At 37.5% G+C, this 22845-nt stretch overlaps 1 protein-coding gene across 2 annotated transcripts in view; it reads left to right on the top strand.

The window, feature by feature from the left end:
- The first annotated feature begins 1965 nt into the window (after positions 1–1965).
- LOC115214229 (nuclear fragile X mental retardation-interacting protein 1) overlaps positions 1966–22845 on the top strand; it is a 33641-nt gene continuing 12761 nt past the window's right edge. For both annotated transcript variants that reach the window (XM_029783352.2, XM_029783360.2), the window contains exons 1-7: positions 1966–2478; positions 7719–7835; positions 14080–14142; positions 16868–16950; positions 17497–17580; positions 18439–18520; positions 19254–19314. In XM_029783352.2, coding sequence (XP_029639212.1) covers positions 2068–2478; positions 7719–7835; positions 14080–14142; positions 16868–16950; positions 17497–17580; positions 18439–18520; positions 19254–19314 — 901 coding nt within the window. In that variant the 5' untranslated portion in view covers positions 1966–2067. The remainder of the gene's footprint in view (positions 2479–7718; positions 7836–14079; positions 14143–16867; positions 16951–17496; positions 17581–18438; positions 18521–19253; positions 19315–22845) is intronic.

Raw genomic sequence — 22845 nt, forward strand, 5'->3', positions numbered from 1 at the left:
CACTTTCAGAGACTCGTCTAGAAGGTGATGGTCAACTTGAGGATACACTTTTTTTTGGAAGGGGAAGCAGAACACTTAGTGGAAGGATCTTGCTCATAATGTTCAGGCTGCTGCTGATGCAAATAGCAAGAAGTTTTACCATCTTATGAAGCAAGTTTATGGGCCTAAGAACTACACATCAGCTCCTTTACTTTCCAAGGAGTCTTCTACTCTAATTACTAAATCAACAGAAATCACAGGGCGCTGGATTGAACACTTCTCCGAACTTCTAAACCACGAGTCAGTTGTGGATGAAACAGTGATTGATACTATGCAACAAAGACCTGTCAGTGGTTCCTTAAATTCCATGACCTCATTAGATGAGGTAATGACATTAATAAGTAAATTGAATCTTGGTAGGGCATCTAGAAAGGATGGACTTTGTGCTGAGGTCTTGCGATTTGGTGGTGATTACATCATACAGTCCCTTCATGAACTTATTAATGCAGTCTGGAGGAATGGTGTAATGCCTAAGGACTGGAAGGATGCAATTATTCTTTCTCTCTATAAAGGAAAAGGAGCCAGAACAATGTGTGGTAACTACAGAGGTATTGCTACCAGCTTCTGGCAAGGTTCTGGCAAATATTCTTCTTACCTGCCTGAATGGGTGTCTCGTAAATGATGTACTATCTGAATCTCAATGTGGCTTCCAATTTGGTAGAGGGACAATGGATATGATTTTCACAGCAAGACAGATGCAGAAGTGCTATGAGCAGAATATGGATCTTGTCCAGGTATTCATTGATTTAAAGGCCTTTGATACTGTGAATAGGGCCTTGCTATGGAAAATACTTAGTAAACTTGGATGTCTGGATCACTTTGTATCTATAATCGAAGTTTATGTATCAGAGGCCGTATTTTCAACGTATCTGTTCGAGTTTAGTTGGCAACGATACAACAGAGACAATGCTTTTATGAATTTCATAAATGCGTTTGGCAGTATAATACTGACTAATTTAAACTTCAAGAATGTTTTTTTTATGAAATTCATAAAATGCATTGTATAGTCCCTCTTTTTCTCCTCATTAGAAGTTAAAAAAAAAACAAAAAAAAAAAACATGGACTAGTATAATTGATATGGCATTCTCGTTTTCTGATATTTGCGATGCAAACTTCGATTCTGTTTTCTGCATGGTAATTTGCGGAGTTTACTTACACACATGAAGCAGTTATAACAAATATGCAAGGTTTTTTTCAAGTTTAAAATGAGACATTGCTGGCATAATCTATATTCCACAACCTATAAATACATAAAAACAGAACAGGCACGCACACACAACCAATTAGCTTTCTTCTCCCATTTCGGCAACTGTCATTTGGCACGGAAATACCCGAAGTCAAATGTTTAGTTTTTTCGAGTTATATCGAAGGAATGCCAATAAGTAACTTTTATGCATTTACTTATTCATTTCGCTTACTCGATTATTTTCTTTCCTTCAAATTACTGTATTTATTTACAGTGACATATATTAAAATATTGGCGTTATAAGTCCCACGGATATATGTACCTATTTCTTTATTACCCACTAGGGGCTAAACACAGAGGGGACAAACAAGGACAGACATAGGTATTAAGTCGATTACATCGACCCCAGTGCGTAACTGGTACTTAATTTATCGACCCCGAAAGGATGAAAGGCAAAGTCGACCTCGGCGGAATTTGAACTCACAACGTAACGCAGACGAAATACCGCTAAGCATTTCGCCCGGCGTGCAAACGTTTCTGCCAGCTCATGTACCAAAAGCCAAAGATCCTCAATATATATATATAATCCTGAAATCCTTAAAAATGTTTTAGCCCGAAGGCCGCGGCCATGCTGGGGCACCAATAATTATTAACATTTAAAATTAAGTATTTTAGAATTAGATTTTAATTAGGAAAGAAAACTTTAACTTAATTGTAAGGGACGCAACTCATGACTTCCGGTTTTAAGACGCACATGTTGCTATTAATTGACACGCTTATTGCGCATCACAGAGAGTAACGTTGACGCTCGTGGAAATAAAGTACTAGTTCTATTCAACAGAATGCAGAATCCTTATAATGTATGGTCACAGCCGGCATTTTACCAACCTAACTTTACTCCTTGGCACAACACGACACCAGCAACACAAAATAGTAATTACAATCCTCCGGAGTCACAATTTTGGCCGCAATTCTACCACCAACCATATCAACAACCACCATTGCCTCAGTCATATGAAGCTTCATCTGGTATATATAGCCACCGAGAGTTCACCCCAACAGCACAGTCATTCTCTAATCCTAATTACGCTATCAAGGACGGAAGGTATAAACATCGCCAGAGACCATATAACTCTCCACATTACCAATCGCGGCCTTATAAGAATGACAGACAGAGAGATTATAATTCTAATTCAGCAACAAATAAGAACAATTCTTCTCAAAGAAATACCAAAAATAATCAAATAAAACCGGTTTGTTGTATTTTTATAAAATTTGTTATCTAATATAATTTGTACTGTTTAAAAATTTCTCTTCATTCAAACTAATACAAATTGTAAAATAAACTTTCTGAAAGTATACTCGTGTGATGAAAGGTGTATTTTTCGCCTTGTCATTACTATATCAAGTATTCCAGAACTGAATACAAAAGTAATTGCTGCGTGGAAGGTTTATAAGCCATTTAAAAACACACAAGATTCACTTCAACATTTAAATTTAATTTGTCAAAATTGTTTTAAATGGCTTATAAACACCTTCCATGCTGCAATTGTTTTTGTTTCAGCATACGATCTCCTGAATACAAAAGCAAATGTAAAAAAACCCCAAAAAAACGATGAATTCTGATTTGAACAGCCTATACAACCCTTCATAACTTTGATATTATTTGGAATTTTCAGAAAATTGTGATTTTTTTTTTGCTCTACACAAGGGAATTCATACGATGGTAATTGTTCAGTATGGTTATATCAAAAAAGTAAACAAAAATTAAGGGGAGATAAGTAGTAAAAGCAGCAACGGTTAATGTTTACAATATTACTGGTGACCTAATATGTCACAAACCCCTTTTTTGGTCCGGAAAACGGTGTACGGTGGAGTGGAACCCTTGGAAATTTCACCCTCCCCCATTTTCAAATATCTTTTGCTGTTTCTTTAGATAACATTTTGCAGAAATACGTTTTTGACAGAGTGTGGATTACATTAGATTGAAAATTTAAACAAGTCTGAAAATACATAAGTGAAAATGCAGAGGTTATAGAAGTTAGTGGTAACGAAGTCTGTGGAGAGATAAAGACTGATACAAAATTCATCTAAATATCACACGTTTAGAGTTTGTGTATATGTGTGAAACGAGTAAAAGTATAATATTAAAACAAAATATCTTTTTCATGCCTCGGATCTTTTCCTTTTGAACGGCACTTTTCAACACAATTTCTAGTTAACTAAGCACTTTTAAACTTCGTATACTGGTAGAATGTGTTTATAAAACATAATTTTTTCTTGGCTTTATTGAGAAAATTCTATATGTTGTAACATATTTCGTCTTTAATTTCGAGCATTTCGGCAATTTTAACCAATTGCTGACCTCCATTTAGGTAAATAACATTCTGTGCATAATGAATATGTCCCTCCTTTAAGAAACAGATTGGGTTTATTTACATTTGTGAAGAAAAAAAGATACCCTTCCCCCACCCTAACCCTAAATCTAAAATAGATTGAAATGCAATAGATCGATACTAGGGTTATAATTATGGGTGACAATTTCATACGACACCGCTATGGAAAATGGGATTTTTTTCTAGCGGTGTCAAATGAAAATGTCACCCATAATTATGGCCCTAGTATCGATCTATTGCATTTCAATCTATTTCAGATTTAGGGGTTGGGGAAGGGTATCTCTTTTCTTCAGAAATGTAAATAAACCCAATCTGTTTCTTAAAGGAGGGACATATTCATTGTGCACAGAATGTTATTTACCTAAATGGAGGTCAGCAATTGGTTAAAATTGCTGAAATGCTCAAAATTAAAGACGAAATATGTTACAACATATAGAATTTTCTCTATAAAGCCAAGAGAAAATGATGTTTTATAAACACATTCTACCAGTATACGAAGTTTAAAAGTGCTTAGTTAACTAGAAATTGTGTTGAAAAGTGCCGTTCAAAAGGAAAAAATCCCATGCCTCTTAAAATCACTGGATATAACATAATAATCCCAGATTGCAGAATAGATTTGAAAAACTAAAGCACTTTCCCATTGCAGTTTTTGGTGCCGAAATTGGGTAACTAATGCGTTTCGTTTTTGGGTGGGGACAGAAAGAAAAAGTGAGTGAGTGACGAAGTTTACCTAAACTTTCAATGGTATAGCAATATATTATATTATCATCATCGTTTAACGTCTGCTTTCCATGCTGGCATGGGTTGGACGGTTTGACTGAGGTCTAGCAAGCCAGGAGGCTGCATCAGGCTCCAATCTGTTCTGGCAAGGTTTCTACAGCTAGATGCCCTTCCTAATGCCAACCACTCTGAGAGTGCTTTTTAAGTGTCATCAGCATGGGGGCCAGTCAGGTGGTACTGGCATCGACCACGCTCAAATGGTGCTTTTTACATGCCATCACTGATGCCAGTGCTTGCAAGTTTTTTTTCTTTCTTAGTGAAAATCGTGTGGGTGTACTTCCCAAGGGGGTGAGGGTGAAATTTCCAAGGTTTCCACCCCACTCTATTTTCCAGACCAAAAAAGGGTTTTGTGGCATATTAGGAGTTCACTATAATTCATTAAAAAAACAAAACAATTTCCAATGAATATGGAATGGGGGAGGGGGTCCGGTTTCCAACCCCATCTTTTTTCCGAACAAAAATAAGAGGTTTGCAGCATATTAGGAGGTCATGCAAAAAATCCAAGCTTTTTTTTTTTTTTTAAGTGAAAATTGTGCGGGTGAAAGTATCGAAATTTACCAAATTTTGTTGGTGTATAATCACCTTGTGCGTGTAGGCACCATCATTCAGGATACCGATGTTATTATATGCTCACCAGCCATCACTAACTATGTGAGTCCTAGGTAAAATCCATCTTTGTATCAGCGCAGTTAAAGTTTGTTTAGTATGGTCAGGTACTTTGACCAAAAAACATAGAGACTCTCTCAAAAATTTTGAAAAAGAGAATTTAAAAAATTTTTTAAAAGATTTTTTTTCATAATCGTATGAATTCTCGTGTGTAACACAAAATTCCAAGATTTTTCTGAAAATTCCAAAAATATAAAAGTAATGAGGGGTTATATGATGTGCTTTAACCAGAATTATGCTGTAGTGATAAAATTGATAAATTGAAATAAATCTCTTCAAAACAAATTTAATCCTTGATTGGCAACAAGTACAGTGAAGAATTCCGGGTAGAGGTTGGGGTCCACCAAGGTTCAGTCCTCAGTCCCCTCCTATTTATCCTCCAGGCAATAACGGAGGAATTCAAGACAGGATGCCCCTGGGAGCTCCCCTATGCTGATGACCTTGCTCTAATTGCTGAGTCACTATCAGAACTGGAGGAGAAGTTTCAGGTGTGGAAACAAGGATTAGAATCGAAGGGCCTTAGAATCAACCTAGCCAAAACCAAAGTCTTAATAAGTAGGAAGGTGGACCAATCACAAACGACTTCAGGTAGATGGCCCTGCTCGATCTGTAAAAAAGGTGTAGGTAGAAACTCTATAAGGTGCACCAAGTGTAAGCTATGGACACATAAGAGGTGCAGCAATGTCAAAGGAAGGCTAACTAAGAAAATAGTTTTTGTCTGTGGCAGATGCTCAGGAGCAATAAACACTGGAAATGTGCAGAGACCAACTTCTACCACGTTCCAGGGAGACAAACTAGAAGTAGTTGATAGCTTCCGCTACCTAGGAGACCAAGTCAGTAGCGGGGGTGGGTGTGCTGAAAGTGTAACTGCTAGAGTAAGAATAGCCTGGGCAAAGTTTAGAGAGCTCTTACCCCTGCTGGTGACAAAAGGCCTCTCGCTAAGAGTAAAAGGCAGACTATATGATGCGTGTGTACGTACAGCCATGCTACATGGTAGTGAAACATGGGCCGTGACTGCTGAGGATATGCGTAAGCTTGCAAGAAATGAAGCCAGTATGCTCCGATGGATGTGTAATGTTAGTGTTCATAATCGTCAGAGTGTAAGTACTTTGAGAGAAAAGTTGAACCTAAGAAGTGTCAGTTGTGGTGTGCAAGAGAGACGGCTGCGCTGGTATGGTCATGTGACGAGAATGGCTGAAGATAGTTGTGTGCAAAAGTGCTACACCCTAGCAGTTGAGGGAACCTGTGGAAGAGGTAGACCCAGGAAAACCTGGGACGAGGTGGTGAAGCACGACCTTCGAACTTTAGGTCTCACCAAGGAAATGAGTGAAGACCGAGTCCTATGGAAGTGTGCTGTGCATGAGAGGACCCGGCAGGACTAGTCAGGCCATATCCCGTGGCCCCTACCTGGGACGTAGTCGATCCACCTGTGCATACCTCCCTTCTTGTGACACTTGTGAAGACCTGCTGAGGCAAGTGAAAATCAACAAATCAACAAATCAACAAATCAAAAAATCAAAACAAATCAAAATAGATGAACATCAATGGAATTTGTATCTTTGTGGTACCAGTGCCTGTGGCACACAAGAAAACCATCCGAACGTGGCCGTAGCCAGTACCGCATCGACTGGCCTCCGTGCTGTGGGAACATGGTGGCACATAAAAACACCATCCGAAGACCCGGCAAGACTAGTCAGGTCATAACCCGTGGCCCCTACCTGGGACGTAGTCAGTCCACCTGTGCATACCTTCCTTCTTGTGACACTTGTGAAGACCTGTTGAGGCAAGTGAAAATCGAAATCAAAATCAAAACAAATCAAAATAGATGAACATCAATGGAATCTGTATCTTTGTGGTACCAGTGCCGGTGGCACACAAGAGAACCATCCGAACGTGGCCGTAGCCAGTTCCGCATCGACCGGCCTCCGTGCTGTGGGCACGTAACAAACACCATCCGATCATGGCCGTTCGCCAGCCTCATCTGGCACCTGTGTCGGTGGCACATAAAAACACCTTCCGAAGACCCGGCAAGACTAGTCAGTCCACCTGTGCATACCTTCCTTCTTGTGACACTTGTGAAGACCTGTTGAGGCAAGTGAAAATCAAATCAAATCAAATCAAAATAGATGAACATCAATGGAATTTGTATCTTTGTGGTACCAGTGCCGGTGGCACGTGGCACACAAGAAAACCATCCGAACGTGGCCGTAGCCAGTACCTCATCGACTGGCCTCCGTGCTGTGGGCACGTAACAAACACCATCCGATCGTGGCCGTTTGCCAGCCTCATCTGGCACCTGTGTCGGTGGCACATAAAAACACCATCCGAGCGTGGCCGTCTGCCAGCCTCGTCTGGCACCTGTGTCGGTGCCACATAAAAAAACACCATCCGAGCGTGGCCGTTTGCCAGCCTCGTCTGGCACCTGTGTCGGTGGCACATAAAATCACCCACTACACTCTCGGAGTGGTTGGCGTTAGGAAGGGCATCCAGCTGTAGAAACACTGCCAGATCTGACTGGACTGGTGCAGCTTTCGGGCTCCCCAGACCCCAGTTGAACCGTCCAACCCATGCTAGCATGGAAAGCGGACGTTAAATGATGATGATGATGATGATGATGATGTATATATGTGTTTTATATTTGTACTTTTCAGGAAAAAAATAAAAAGAAGAAAAATCTTATTGAGGATTTCCCTTTTAACTGTGATATTTGTGACCGTGGCTTCAAAACAGAGCTGATTTACAAAGAACATATTGACTGTCATGAAAAGGTAAATGTACTCACTAATAACTAACCGAAATGGCAAAAATGAATGAGTGTCTAACTAAAATTCATTACTCTTTTTACTTTTATAGTTTAAATTGATATTGGCATGGGTTGCATAGTTTCACAGGATCCAATGGGCCAGAAGACTGTTGAGCTCTGATGTCTGGATTGGCAGGGTTTCCAAGCCCTTCCTTATGCCAGCCACTTTACAGAGTGTACTGGGTGCCTTTTACATGACATCAACTTGAGTGAGGTCACTAAGTAACTTGCAACATAAAGAACCCTCCCCATGTAACTAATGTTAAAAAGCTAAAGTATCATAGAGGACATGCACGTGTGTTTTGCTAAAAGGAGATACATTGCTACCTTATATTGTATAGGAGTGGGGGGAAGTAACTGCAAAGGTGGGGTGGCAGCACTAAGCAGTGAAGTGTATAAATATGAGGTTATTACCGGTTCAAATATGCTTGGGGCATATTTGAACCTGTAAGAAAGCCATTCATTGTGTTTTATTGTAGAGAAAATTTCTTGCTGTAGACAAATGGTATATGGAAATAATACAGATATTGAAGAAGTGTCAGAGCATACTGTCTAGATATAAGATGAATGTAAGAAAGAATATGAACTTGGGATTGGGAGGTGTGAGAGGAAAGTGACAAGCAGTTAGAGATGGGGGACAGAGTTTAATATAGTGAATGGTGTAGAAGAGCAGTGGTGTAGTTGGTAGTAAATATCAGTGTGGGAGAGAACATAAAAGAAATAGCTTAGAAGGAGGAGGTGATAAGTGGCAATACTAGAAGTGGATGGAGAGTAGCACTAGAATAAGCCTATCAGAAAATAGGGAGAGAAATTTATAGGGACAGAGATGAAGGTTTGAGTTACATAGTGGAGCGAAGGTGGAATTGTTGACAACAGATATGAGGGGATGTTGAGAGTGATAGCAGATATGAGGGAGGTAGAGATGAGGTTTTGTATTCCTAAGATGTAGCTCAGAAGAGGAGGGATACTTGGTATCACAAAAGAGTAATCAGTGAATAGTGGGAAGGGATGGTACTGAGTTTGAAGGATGGAAATTGGTTCCAGGGAGAGGAGGGTGAGGTAACTAGTTGCACAAAGGAGTTAAAATATGTGGAGATGCAACCACAATTGTAGGTTAACTTTTTTACTCATTCCTCAGTTTTCGTCACTCTATTGAATTTTCAGTGAAATTGTGGCTTATTTGAGTATTTTTTTACTCTTATTTCTAGCAACGCTGGTACTTTGTGTACCCTCAATTATAATTATAAATTTATCTTTTCGGCTTTAATACTTGCTGGCCACTTATATTATTATTATTAATAATAATAATAATGGGTGTTATGTCCATCTGTCTGTTCCCCTTCCCAAATAGCTGGACCAATGGTCATGATGTTCTTTTGGATTACAAAGGAGGTAATTAGGAAGTTTTTTAACAAAAAAAATGTTGAAAAAATACAGTCATTTAGTGGAGATTGAGTTTTGTATTAATAAATCACCTTTGATTTTTTTTTGTTAAAATTCCAGTGATGAGGATTAACTCTGGATTTCTCCTTGTATAGTTCATGAATTTAGAGGGTTTAGATTTGTGATACTATCCCTTTATTTCCCTTTGTAGATGGGCAATTTTGCTATCTTACTATAATGGGCGTTATGTCTGTCTGCCTGTCCATCTCTTTGTTCCCTCTTCATGGCCAGACAGCTGGACCAGTGGTTACGATATTTTTCAGGATTTTTAGCATTAAAAAAAATCGAAGTATGATTATTTTGTGGATATTGATTTTTGAATTTATAAATCACCTTCAAATTTTTATTAAAAATTCATCAGCCACAAGTAACTCTGGATTTTCATTGTATAGTTCTCGTGGCCCCATCATAGATATGAAGGGGGCCTCAAGAACAGTTAAATAGCGAAAATAAAATGGAAAAAGTGTGTGTCAGTATATAGTGTGTGTGATTATTTAGTGGTTATTGTAGTGTGTTAGTCTTGAGCAGGATCCAAAGCAGCTGTTGTTACATCTCAGTTTTGTCAATCAAAATAACCTATGGTACCAGAACATCCAGACGTGATTTGCATAGATCAGTGAGAGGTAAGTCTTAGTTTGATTTTTTGCAATCCTAAAGATTCCGCTTGCGCAATCACAGCAAACAAGGTACAAGACCAGACTTTAGATTGTGTAGGTGTATTTTTACCCACTTCGATGTTTACACACGGCCAGTTATACATCACTATGAGTAGAGCAATGGACTGCAGTAATTTGAAAATAAGTGTCAACCAAGCACAAAAAAACGTCTACAAAGAAGTTTTGTAATTATATTGATATCGAAAGGAATATGATCCATAATTTAAATAAGGAAATTTGTGAACTTTGAATGTATAAGAGTATAAGCAAGTGTAAAATAGTGTAAACAACTAAAATAAAAGTATATTTAAATAAAATTTTTTATTTTTTTAATTCTTTTTATGTAGTGGTCAAAGGAAGCTCTGGCTTTCACTAGGAGTGGTCTACATAACCATTCATGACACAGAGGCTGGGAGCCTATTTCAGTTTGGGAGTGAATTGTCATCACATGTCATATAGTTACAATAGAATGCTGTATTACCAACAATGTGCTTTCTCTAAGACATCACCCAGTAATCTATCAAGTCCATTTACACATATCCCAATACATACTGATGTTATGACTTCCCTTCCTCATTTTATGCCTCCATCATAGATAGGTAGACTTGCTGGTAATAATATTATTTATTTATATATATATATATATATATATATATATATATACACGTGTGTGTGTGTGCACATCTTTTTTGTCTGTTTTTGTCCCCCATCATTGCTTGGCAACAGGTGTAGGTGTGTTAATGTACCTGTAACTTAGTGGTTCGGCAAAAGAGATCAATAGAATAAGTAACAGGCTTAGAAAGTGAATACTGGGGTCAATTCATTTGACTGAAATTCTTCTAAGCAGTGCCCCCGTGTGGCTGCAGTTTAATGACTGAAACAAGAAAAGGAAAGATACCATATTAGTATATCTCATTGTTATCAATGAATGCCAAGGCACCACAGTTGCAAATTTTAATCGCTCATATTTATAATGTGTAAATTTTAGCTTACCTAACTATTGCTTATCTTGCTTTATTACTTGGTTAAACTGGGAAAACTGTGGCCCTTTTATTAGGAAATTCTCCAGGTACTTAGGTGTAGGCATGGCTGTATGGTAAGAAGTTTGCTTCCCAACCATATGGTTCCTAATTCAGTACCACTGCATGGTACCTTGGGCAAGTCTCTTCAACTATTACCCTGGGCTGACCAAAGCTTTGTGAGTGGATATGGCAGACAAAACTACTTTTTTTCTCAGCAGCCACTGACTGGTTGTGCTAATCCACCTCTGTCAATAGAGAGCAATTGCCATATTCACTTCCATATCAGCTACCTCTGATGAACATAATTATATAATTCGATTGTTACCTAACACTCCATTGTATTTTTGTGTGAAACCAATTGGTGAGACCAGCCATGATGGATACTTCATAGTATAAAATTCAGATAATATATCTAGTTCCACCTGTCCATCTGCTGATGGCTTACCTGGCTGAAACTTCAATGTTACTGTGAATACTATTCTTGTTAAAGAATGATATATATATATATATATATATATATATACATATACATATATATATATATATATATATATATATATATATATATGTGTGTGTGTGTCTTTGTCCCTGCCTTACCACCACCACTTCATCTTAATGTTAGCTTGTTTATATCCCCATAGTTTAGTGGTTGAGCATAAGGGACCGATAGAATAAGTATCAGGTTTAAAAAATAAAAAGAGGACTGGGCAATTCATTTGACTAAAACCCTTTAAAGCAGTGCTCCAGCATGGTTGCTGTCCAATGATTGAAATTTACCATGATATATATAATAAGAAAAATAAAAAAATTTCTTTTTATATTAAGGACTGGTTTTTAGTAGTGCTTATGTATTATTTTATTCTAATATATCTATCTGTCCATAAATGCTATTCCCATCATCATCGTTTAACATGCTAGCATTGGTTAGATGGTTCGACTGGGGTCTGGGAAGCCAGGAGGCTGCACCAGGCTCCAGTTTGATCTGGCAGTGTTTCTACAGCTGGATGCCCTTCCAAACGCCAACCACTCCGTAAGAGTAGTGGGTGCTTTTTATGTACCACCAGCACAGGGGCCAGAGAAGGCTGGCAACGGCTACGATCAGTTGGTGCTTTTTAGGTGCCACCGGCATGGAAGCCATCAATTGGTGAATATGTACTTCCATTGTATGTTAGTATTGTAATGGTAATAGTCTACCACTAGACTACCTATGACTCGTTGGTTCACCTGGAAAGTCTGAGTTTCCCAGCAATGGAGTTTTGTGTCATTGGTTTTTCTTTCTTTTCCGGGTTATTTCGCATGCTTTCAACAAATGTGACATCAAAATCATGCATAAACGGCTCTTTTCCCTGGAATGGAACATTTTTGCTGCTATTTCTTGCATGCCCTGCTACCACGTAATGGGTATTTTGGGTCCTTTATTGCAAATAGCTGCTACGGGATAGCAGGGCATGCTAAAAATAGCAGCCAAACCTTTGGTGCTGAGATATGCTGAATGCACCCAAAATAATTTTTGTAATGGTGTTCCCTAGGGACAATCTTTTGCTTTGACTCTCGGAACTGTCATCCAGATCAGCTGGTTTTGTTCGTTAATTTCCATAAAAATTTTTTATTTACTTTTGTTTTAAAGTGAAACAGAGGAGAAAGTGAAAGCTGTATGAATGGTATATGAAATGGATGTGTGTGTGAGAGAGAGAGAGAGAGAGAGAGAGAGAAAGACTGCCACTTACACATACATGAGAACATGTGTTCATTCACTCTCTGTCTCTTGCACACACATGCACATACAAAAAAATGTATTCATGTGTATTGATGTATGTATGTATACATGACAAACACACCCCTTCACCCACTCACTCTCTCTTCTCTATCTCTCTCTCTCTTCTCTATCTCTCTCTCTCTTCTCTATCTCTCTCTCTCTTCTCTCTCTCTCTTCTCTCTCTCTCTTCTCTCTCTCTCTCACATGCACAATCTATTTCATATACACGTACATACATCTTTCACTTTAAAACAAAATTAAATAAAAAATTTTACAGAAATTAACGACTTGAATATAGTTTAAAAAAAAACTTTGTTTAAAGAAAGCTAGAATATAAATACTTACTGTACAAATAACTTACATTTTCAAAATCACATTCAGTTAAAAATATTTCTAAATGATTAAAATATTGTGTACCTCAAAAATAAAAATTTTTTGTTTCTTTTTTCTGAGGGTATGAAAACTGTGTGAGTGTGTATATGTCACAGATAGCAGATGTGTGTTTGTGTTGACTGACAAGTCGTGACATTCATTATGTGTGTTGTCACAGAAGTCATATTTTTTGTCGTCAAGAAATAACAAACATGAGTTTACTCATTTTCATGAATAAAAAGAGGTCCAAATGTCACAAAAATTTGTACTGCACTACCGAAGGTAAGTATGAAAATATACATGAAAAACCAAAAAATTAAGATAAAATATGCTATTTCTGAGATATTTCAGGTACAAACATCCCTAGAGTTTTAGTATTAAGATCACTACATCACCAACACACAATCATCATTGATATAGTTTTTGTGGATTTTATTTTGCTATTGTTTGTTAGTTCAGTTTCACATTCACTTTTTTGCTACAACGTGATGCTTTTCTTGTCATGAACCCATACCTGTTTACCATGTGAAGTGTATTTTCTCTCATTCCTCACATTGAAAACTGAAACAAATAAAGGCACTGTTTCTTTTCACTCAGACACTAATGACATTTGGAACAACATTCACACTCACACATGCACAACAGTTTTCCTCTCAGTTTCTGTCTGTTAATTCCACTCAAAAAGCATAGGTCACTCTGAAGCTCTTGCTCATAGTGTGCCACAAAGTGGAACACATAGTTGCAAAGCAAAGTTGTAACCTGTGCTTATCTTGTGTTTTGAATGTATTTGCCTCCTCTGTTTGTCTGTCTGTCTTTCTATTTTGTCCACGTATAACATATATCAATGGAGATATACAAGTAATTTTTCCCTCATCAATTACTCCATGGATGTTAATGCTTTTTAGACCCTTTTCCCTAGAACTCACTATGATATTGACTCATTTATTTTCTTTTTTTCAGTGCCCCAAAGAAAATTGTAATTATTTTGCTGTCCCAAAATTGGTTAAAATACACGTCAAAATGGTAAATATTGTTTAGAAATTTTAAGTATTTCATATTATTACTCTATCATATTTTCTAAATCCCTATATTTTTTACCAATTATATATTGTCTGTGATCTTAAGTGTTTATCTTACATAGTTGCTTCCTTTCAGTCAATATGATTAGTGAGAAAACTGTCATTTGTGGTGTTATTAATTAGTCCATAAAAGAAAGGCAATGAGCTGGCAGAATCATTAACACACTAAGCAAAATGTTTTGTGACATTTTGTCCATCTTTACATTCTGAGTTCAAAACTCACCGAGGTTGACTTTACCTTTCACCCTTTCAGGGTTAATAAAGTACCAATGAAACACTGGGGTTGATGTAATTGACTAGTCCACTTCCCAAATTTCAGGCTTTGTACCTTTAGTAGAAAGAATTAATTAGTCCATAGAAGAATTTAAGAAGTTCAATTGCCAAGTGAAGAATCTATTGTTCTGGGTTCTTATGTTTCATCTGAGAACAAAGAAAAAATAGTATGTAGTGTTTTGCTTGTTTGTGGACAGTTAATGACGTCCACAATCAAGTAAAAACATTTGAACTTGTCAAACTCATAGGAATTCCTTTTAATAATGTTTATCTCCTATCCCTTTTTTTGTCTTTTTTCCCTTTGTATTTTGGTTATTCTCTATGAAGTAAAGGTCTCAAATGAATGTTGTACATACAGTATTGGAGATGTTTTTCTTTCAAAATTCTGAGGAGTGAAAATCGGGGATCAGTTTCTTAGAAATAGAGTAAACTATCTGTATCATACAGTCATTATCATTTAATGCCTGTTTGCCATGCTGGCATGGATTGGATGGGTTGACAGGAGCTGGCTAGGCAGATGACAGCACCAGGCTTCACTGTCTGTTTTGACTTGGTTTTTACAGCTGGATGCCCTTCCAAACACCAACCACTGAAGTCCAGTGTGGATTTCATGCATCAACACTGGCAGGGGTCATCAAATAACTTGCAAGGCGAAGGTCCTTTGATAGTACACTATATAAAAACTAGAAGAGATTTGAAATGTTTTAATCCTTTCATGACTATCAATAATATTTATACGCTAATTTTTTGTTTTTGTATGTTCCTGTTGTGTGTCACACTTACTTCAAAGAAGTGGCAAAGTGCAAGAGAGGAGGGCAGAGAGGAATTTAGAGAGAAAGAGAGAGAGTGAAAGAGACAGTGAGTGGTGACTGCATTCGTTTTGTGTTTTTAAATGTTTATCACATCACGAGAGAAGTAGATAAATAGATACATATATTGTTAAATCAAAAGCAGGAGAGAGACACAAAGGAAGTGAAAGAGACAGCAGATACATAACTCCAAAGAAAAGTTCATACATAGATACATACACACAGCCGGTTTCACTTTTCATTAACACAAGGATAAAATTAACTCACAAATGGCTGAGTACTCCACAGACATGGATAACATTAAGATAGTTCTCGGGGAGATTCAGCCTCACAAAATATGACAAGGCTGGCCCCTTTGAATTACAGATACAACTCGAGACATATATATATATGAATGTATTTGTGTGTGTGTGTAGTTTAGGTTAGTTAAGACCTGTTTGCAATAATAAGTGTTGCGTGGTGGAAGCAAACGCAATTACCAAACTTTCATTCATAAATCCATTTAATATTTCGTTCTTTTGCTTTTCAATCATGTAAAAAAAAAAAAAAAAATCACCGAAAACAGGAACCCAAAATTACAGGATTGCAGGTCTGGATTCGGCCTGGAATGGTTTTTAATTTACTTAGCCTTTAGATTATAAAAAATGTTATTGTATAAAAACAATTGCTGTAAACAATTATACTAATGAAAACTTGGGAATCCAAAATTTCAGGGTGTGGGTCCAGATTTGACCCAGAATGATTATAATTTACTCACGGAGTCGGCCTGATTCTGAAATGGTATATGTTGGGCTATGACCTCTAGGAGTAAAGTTGAAAAAGTGTAACACACTGATATTCACACTTATATTTTTATAAGCTGGCAAAAACGTTAGCACGCCAGGCGAAATGCTTAGCGGTATTTCACCTGCTGCTACGTTCTGAGTTCAAATTCCGCCGAGGTCGACTTTGCCTTTCATCCTTTCCGGGTCGATTAAATAAGTACCAGTTACACACTGGAGGTTGAATAATCGACTTAATCCGTTTGTCTGTCCTTGTTTGTCCTCTCTGTGTTTAGCGCCTTGTGGGTAGTAAAGAAATAGGTATTTTGTCTGCTGCTATGTTCTGAGTTCAAATTCCACCAAGGTCGACTTTGCCTTTCATCCTTTCGGGGTTGATATATATATATATATATATATATATATATATATATATGCATTCATGATTTTAAGTAGTAGATAATTTCTGATATTTGAAATGGGTCTCAGAAATGTACAGCTGTGAAAATCTTTTACTGACTACATTGTTGATCATTGATTAATATTCTATATTTCTTGTCCTGAACTCTCTGTTTATGAGTATATCCTGCTCTGAATAAGAGTTATAGTGAAATGGCAACGAAAATTTGTTGATACAGGTTCACTTTCCTTTTGCTTTCTTTTGCTTATTCCTTCTACATATACTTCTTAATATTGCAGACAAAGTTGGCTCCCTTGAGCTGGTTTTTTTTTATTTCATATGTCACACAGTTTTTACTGACGATATACTGGCTCATAAAGATTTGACTTTACATGAAACTCATTTAATCTGTTTTATTTTATATTTCAGCATCATGATACAGGACTTGCTAAAAAAATATGGAACATGGAATCCCAGGAAGAAATTGAGAAATGGATTGCAGAAAGGAAACGGTAAAATGCAGTTAAGCCTGTCTTTAAAGGAGACAGACTTTAAAGAATACAGACTTAAAGCACTAATTAGGTGCATTGAATGTACCTATCAAGTGGTTAATTCCATATTGACTACAGTGAAACATCACAACTTTAGCATCATAAGGTGCAGTAAAATGCACTTTACAATGCTAGAGTTCTTATGTGTTATTGTATGTTTAGACCCAGCACATCGTTGATATTAATTGAATAACTTAGATATTGTGTGCTATTGTCTATAATTATTTTCAGTTGCTTTTTTATTAAAGCAATGCTGCCTTCTGTATCAATTAGAATATTTATAATTATATGCCCCGCAAAGCATCTATTTAAAACTATTGGATCATAGAACACTATGATCCATTCCTTATAAATGAGAAATTTTTAATTACTCTGTAAAATATTAGCATTTTTTTGTAGTTAAGATGAATGCTTGTAATTAGACTGTATTTAATTAGCTTTTGCAAGTTGACACAATTTTAAAAATTCAATTTAATATTTATTGTTTTCAAAATTTTGTGTTTTCAGGAATTTCCCAACTACTGCTAATATTGCCAAGAAAAAATTCATAATGGATGACAAAATTAGTCGTGGAGAGGTCCTAGAATCAAAGTAAGCATTCCTATCCTATGACATTTTTATATTTGAAGTTATTTTACCATTTTTGCAACCTATATAATTAACATTAAGGAAGTTCTTTTAATATAGTTATTGAAAGATATTTAAACCTTTTGTTCTTATAAGCATAAACCGAAACTGACAGGAGTCTGTCATGTATGTGTTCATGTCTCTTTGTCTTGATGTCATGTGCTAGTTGTAAAAAGTATCACCATCATACAAGTGGTATTGTTGGTTTGCAATCTTCCATGAAATCATGTCCAGCCATTGTTCTGTTTATGCTCAAAGGATTGGAAGAAATATTACTTTACTTGGCTACAGAAAGAAAATCTTCAACAAATTTCATCTGATCCATTCAAGCATGGAAAACTAGCTGCTAAAAAACAATGATGACAGCACATATTCATGGAGTATGTCATCTTGTAGAAAAAGTAGGTTTATGCAGCCCACTTCTCAAAGCTAGCTGTTGACTGTAAGCAAAAACAACTCTCATTAGTACAGTATTTGTGGCAGTGTTCTCTTTTAGCTTTGCACATGTATACACATTTTATAATGAGTACACTAAAGAAAAATGTGCTCACATAAGAACTTCAAAATTGAATGTTTTTAATTAAAGATGTATAATTAATGGATGTGCACATACTTTGCAAAGAAAGCCAAAATTTGCACATAGGCAAATTTTTACTTACATCGTTTCCTGTAAAAATGAGAGAAAACATTGTATTGTAGCTGTCATTTGGACAGAATTTCTTTTAGTTAACTATTCATTAAACTAATATAAAACAATTTAGTAATATAAAGATGTATTTTGTTTGTTGCTTGTAATTCTAACAATAATGAATTTCTTTTAAGGTCCTTTCACCATAGACCTGGTATGCCTAGAGGAAAACATCGTTATAGCCAGACTAAACATTTAAAAAGACGTTTTAGAAAGGTTTTCATTTTATCATTATGTTACTACTGTGCATGAACATTTATTGGTTTAGATTTTATTGAAATTTTGTTACACAACAGTGTCACTTATTGAAGTGGTATAGTTGGACAAAATTTCAGTAGATTTTGAAAGATGCTATTTTAAATGGTTTTTCATATCTTCTTGCTAAAATTATTTACAATATCTTAAATCATTCATGGCTGTTAGATTTAGAAATTGATTTTACAATCACATGGATCAAGGTTTAATCAGAGTGCATACCTTAACCAAGTGTCTTGTACCATACCCATGGGTTCACCTAGGCCTCATGAGTGAAACTGGTCTGAGGCTGTTAATGTATTAGAGTAGGGGCAGTATAATTGTTTAAAAGCCCAGAAAGTAATGTCCTAGCATGGCTAGTCAAAAGATTAAATCCCAGTAAAATTTTAAGGTGATATAAAGCAATGCATTCTGATATAATTTTGTTTTAACAATAGGAAGCTATTAAATATTTGCTCTTAATTCAAAGAATGAAATATAAAATCAAATCCAGCTGGATTTGAATTCTGAACATTTTTTTGTGAATAAGTCTATCAATTGTAATTTCAAATCGGAAAGAATTATGATAAATCTAGTTGCAAGGATACCATTGAGAATCAAACTAAAATTTATGGAAAATGCTAAATCTGTTTATATAAATTATGCTTGTATTATATCATATTTAACATGAATTTTTTTTATTTTGTTCATTTAGAATCAAAGTTATCATTCTAGTGACAGGACTGTAGAAAACGATACCTTGAATTTAAAAAATGGTAAGATGCTTGATGGTAAAATCTAATTCTTAATTGTAAAGAACAAATTGTAATTTATTTGGTAGATATTTTTAGTGATAATTTTATCTTGAATAAAAACATGAAGTGACAAATGCCTTAGAATAGTATATAAGCTGATAGTGATGAACTAGTTTTGATTCCTATTCTAGATATTCACTTCACCTAATACCACTTAATTTCTTCTTTCTTTTTGGGTTAGCAGGAACATCACCTCATTTCAATTTTCCATGTTCTCAAGGTAGTGAGATAATCCCTACATTGCAGTCAACTCTCCCTCAAATCATACCTTATTGTTTTAACCCTTTAAGGTCAGGTGTAGCTTATTGACACATTGCTAAATTCTGAAGGAGATAGGTGTGATATATAAGCAACATTTGCTTTATAAGTTATTATCATCTATGCTTTTCCATTTTTTTGCATCCTCCATGAAAAACCGTATTTATACTGAGCCTTAAAGGGTTAAGAAAGGACACGTTGGATAATGTAATCCTAGATACAGTATGATTAAAAAGTAAAATCTGGATTTTTCTGAATAAAATAATCCTAATAACACAACTGTTTGATCAGAGCTAGCTTGGAGATAAACTACATTAGTTTATATCAGTATAAAATTCTGTTTATGTAAAAATCTGTATTAGGTTATCATAGGAATAATAACTGTCACTCCTTTCTTTAATTTACTTTTCTCAGAATCTTCTGTATAAATGCCATGCTTTTAAATCTTTATCTCCCTCTTGTCTTTGTGTGTGTGTATGTGGGCGGGGGGTACAAGCAGATGTACAAAACATAGTGGGATTCTAATTATATATAATTGAACTTGATTTTGAACTGCTGAGATGCTCAAAATATCTGACAGTGTCGGCTATAGCCTAGTCACACGTATAGATAACCAGGTGATACACGAAGGAGTCATACCCAATGACTGGTGTAGTAGCATAATAGTCAACTGCTACAAAGGTAAAGGTGACGCCCTAGATACAAGTAATTACAGAGGTATTAAGCTGTTGGATCAGGTAAAGAAGGTTACGGAAAGGGTCATAGCCCAACTGATTAGAGAGGGAGTCAACCTAGACGAGATGCAGTTTGGTTTCGTGCCAGGGAAAAGCACCACTGATGCCATATTTCTGGTGAGACAGCTGCAGGAGAAATACCTAGCCAAAGATAAAACTCTGTACCTGGCTTTCGTTGACTTGGAGAAAGCCTTTGACAGGGTCCCCCGATCCCTTATCTGGTGGTCAATGAGGAAACTAGGGATAGATGAATGGTTAGTGAGAGCTGTGCATGCCATGTACAGGGACGCTGTTAGTAAGGTGAGGGTTGGCAACAAGTTCAGTGAAGAATTCCGGGTGGAGGTTGGGGTTCACCAAGGCTCAGTCCTCAGCCCCCTCCTATTTATCATAGTCCTCCAGGCAATAACGGAGGAATTCAAGACAGGATGCCCCTGGGAGCTCCTCTATGCTGACGACCTTGCTCTAATTGCTGAATCACTATCAGAACTCGAGGTGAAGTTTCAGGCGTGGAAGCAAGGATTAGAATTGAAGGGCCTGAGAGTCAATCTAGCTAAAACCAAAGTCCTAATAAGTAGGAAGGTAGACAAATCTCAAACACCTTCAGGTAGATGGCCCTGCTCGATCTGTAGAAAAGGCGTAGGTAGGAACTCTATAAGATGCACCAAGTGTAAGCTATGGACACATAAGAGGTGCAGCAATGTCAAAGGAAGGCTAACTAGGAAGATAGTTTTTGTATGTGGCAGATGCTCTGGTTCAATAAAGACTGAAGATGCGCAGAGACCATCTTCCGCCACATTCCAGGGAGAAAAACTTGAAATAGTTGATAGTTTCCGTTACCTAGGTGACCAAGTCAGTAGTGGGGGTGGGTGTGCCGAAAGTGTAACTGCTAGAGTAAGAATAGCCTGGGCAAAATTCAGAGAGCTCTTACCTCTGCTGGTGACAAAGGGCCTCTCGCTCAGAGTAAAAGGCAGACTGTATGACGCATATGTGTGAACAGCCATGCTACATGGGCCGTGACTGCTGAGGATATGCGTAAGCTTGCAAGAAATGAAGCCAGTATGCTCCGTTGGATGTGTAATGTCAGTGTTCATACCCGACAGAGTGTAAGTGCCTTGAGAGAAAAGTTGCATCTAAGAAGCATCAAATGTGGTGTGCAAGAGAGGCGTCTACGCTGGTATGGACACGTAGTAAGAATGGATGAAGATAGTTGTGTGAAAAAGTGCCACACCCTAGCAGTTTAGGGAACCTGTGGAAGAGGTAGATCCAGGAAAACCTGGGACGAGGTGGTGAAGAACAACCTTCGCGCTTTAGGTCTCACCGAGGAAATGACCAGAGACCGAGACCTTTGGAAGTATGCTGTGCGCAAGAAGACCCGGCAGGGCATGTGAGGCCATAACCCATGGCCCCTACCTGGGACGTAGTCAGTCCACCTGTGCATACCTTCCTTCTTGGGACACTTGTGAAGACCTGTTGAGGCAAGTGAAAATCAAACCAAATCAAAATCGATGAACATAAATGGAATTTGTATTTTTGTGGTACCAGTGCTGGTGGCACATAAGAAAACCATCCGAACGTGGCCGTAGCCAGTACCGCATCGACTGGCCTCCGTGCTGTGGGCACGTAACAAACACCATTCGATCGTGGCCGTGCCAGCCTTGCCTGGCCTCCGTGCCGGTGGCACGTAAAAAGCACCATCCGAGCGTGGCCGTTCGCCAGCCTCGTCTGGCACCTGTGTCGGTGGCACATAAAAAACACCATCCAAGCGTGGCCGTTCGCCAGCCTCGTCTGGCACCTGTGTCAGTGGCACATAAAAAACCCCATCCGAGCATGGCCGTTTGCCAGCCTCGTCTGGCACCTGTGTCGGTGGCACATAAAAAGCACCCACTACACTCATGGAGTGGTTGGCGTTAGGAAGGGCATCCAGCTGTAGAAACACTGCCAGATCTGACTGGCCTGGTGCAGCCTTCGGGCTTCCCAGACCCCAGTTGAACCGTCCAACCCATGCTAGCATGGAAAGCGGACGTTAAACGATGATGATGATGATGAACTATGGACTGATTAACAGGGGACACTATAAAACTCAAAAAGCAGCACAAGCCACATTAGGCTAAAAATGTTTAGATAGCATACAGGACTAGTATATTCAGGATAATAAAAGAAAAGTGGGGTTTATATCCGTAATGTTTGCTTGCCACTGTCTGGTTCAAGGGCCTTCATCATCATCATTTGATGTCTGTTTTCCATGCTGGCATGGGTTAGACAGTTTGGCCAGAACTGGTAAACTGGAGAGCTACACTAGGCTCCAGTTGTCTGTTTTGGCTTGGTTTCTCTGGCTGGATACCCTTCCCAATGCCAGCCACTGCACATATTTTACAGGTCACTGGCATGAGTGCACTTTTATATGTCACTGGCATGGGTGCCTTTTAGATGTCACTGATACTAACCACAACCATGATTTCCTTTAGCTTAACATGTCTTCTCAAGTGCAGCAAATCACCAG

The sequence above is a fragment of the Octopus sinensis genome, linkage group LG1, assembly GCF_006345805.1.
Source record: "Octopus sinensis linkage group LG1, ASM634580v1, whole genome shotgun sequence".
Classification (NCBI taxonomy): domain Eukaryota; kingdom Metazoa; phylum Mollusca; class Cephalopoda; order Octopoda; family Octopodidae; genus Octopus; species Octopus sinensis.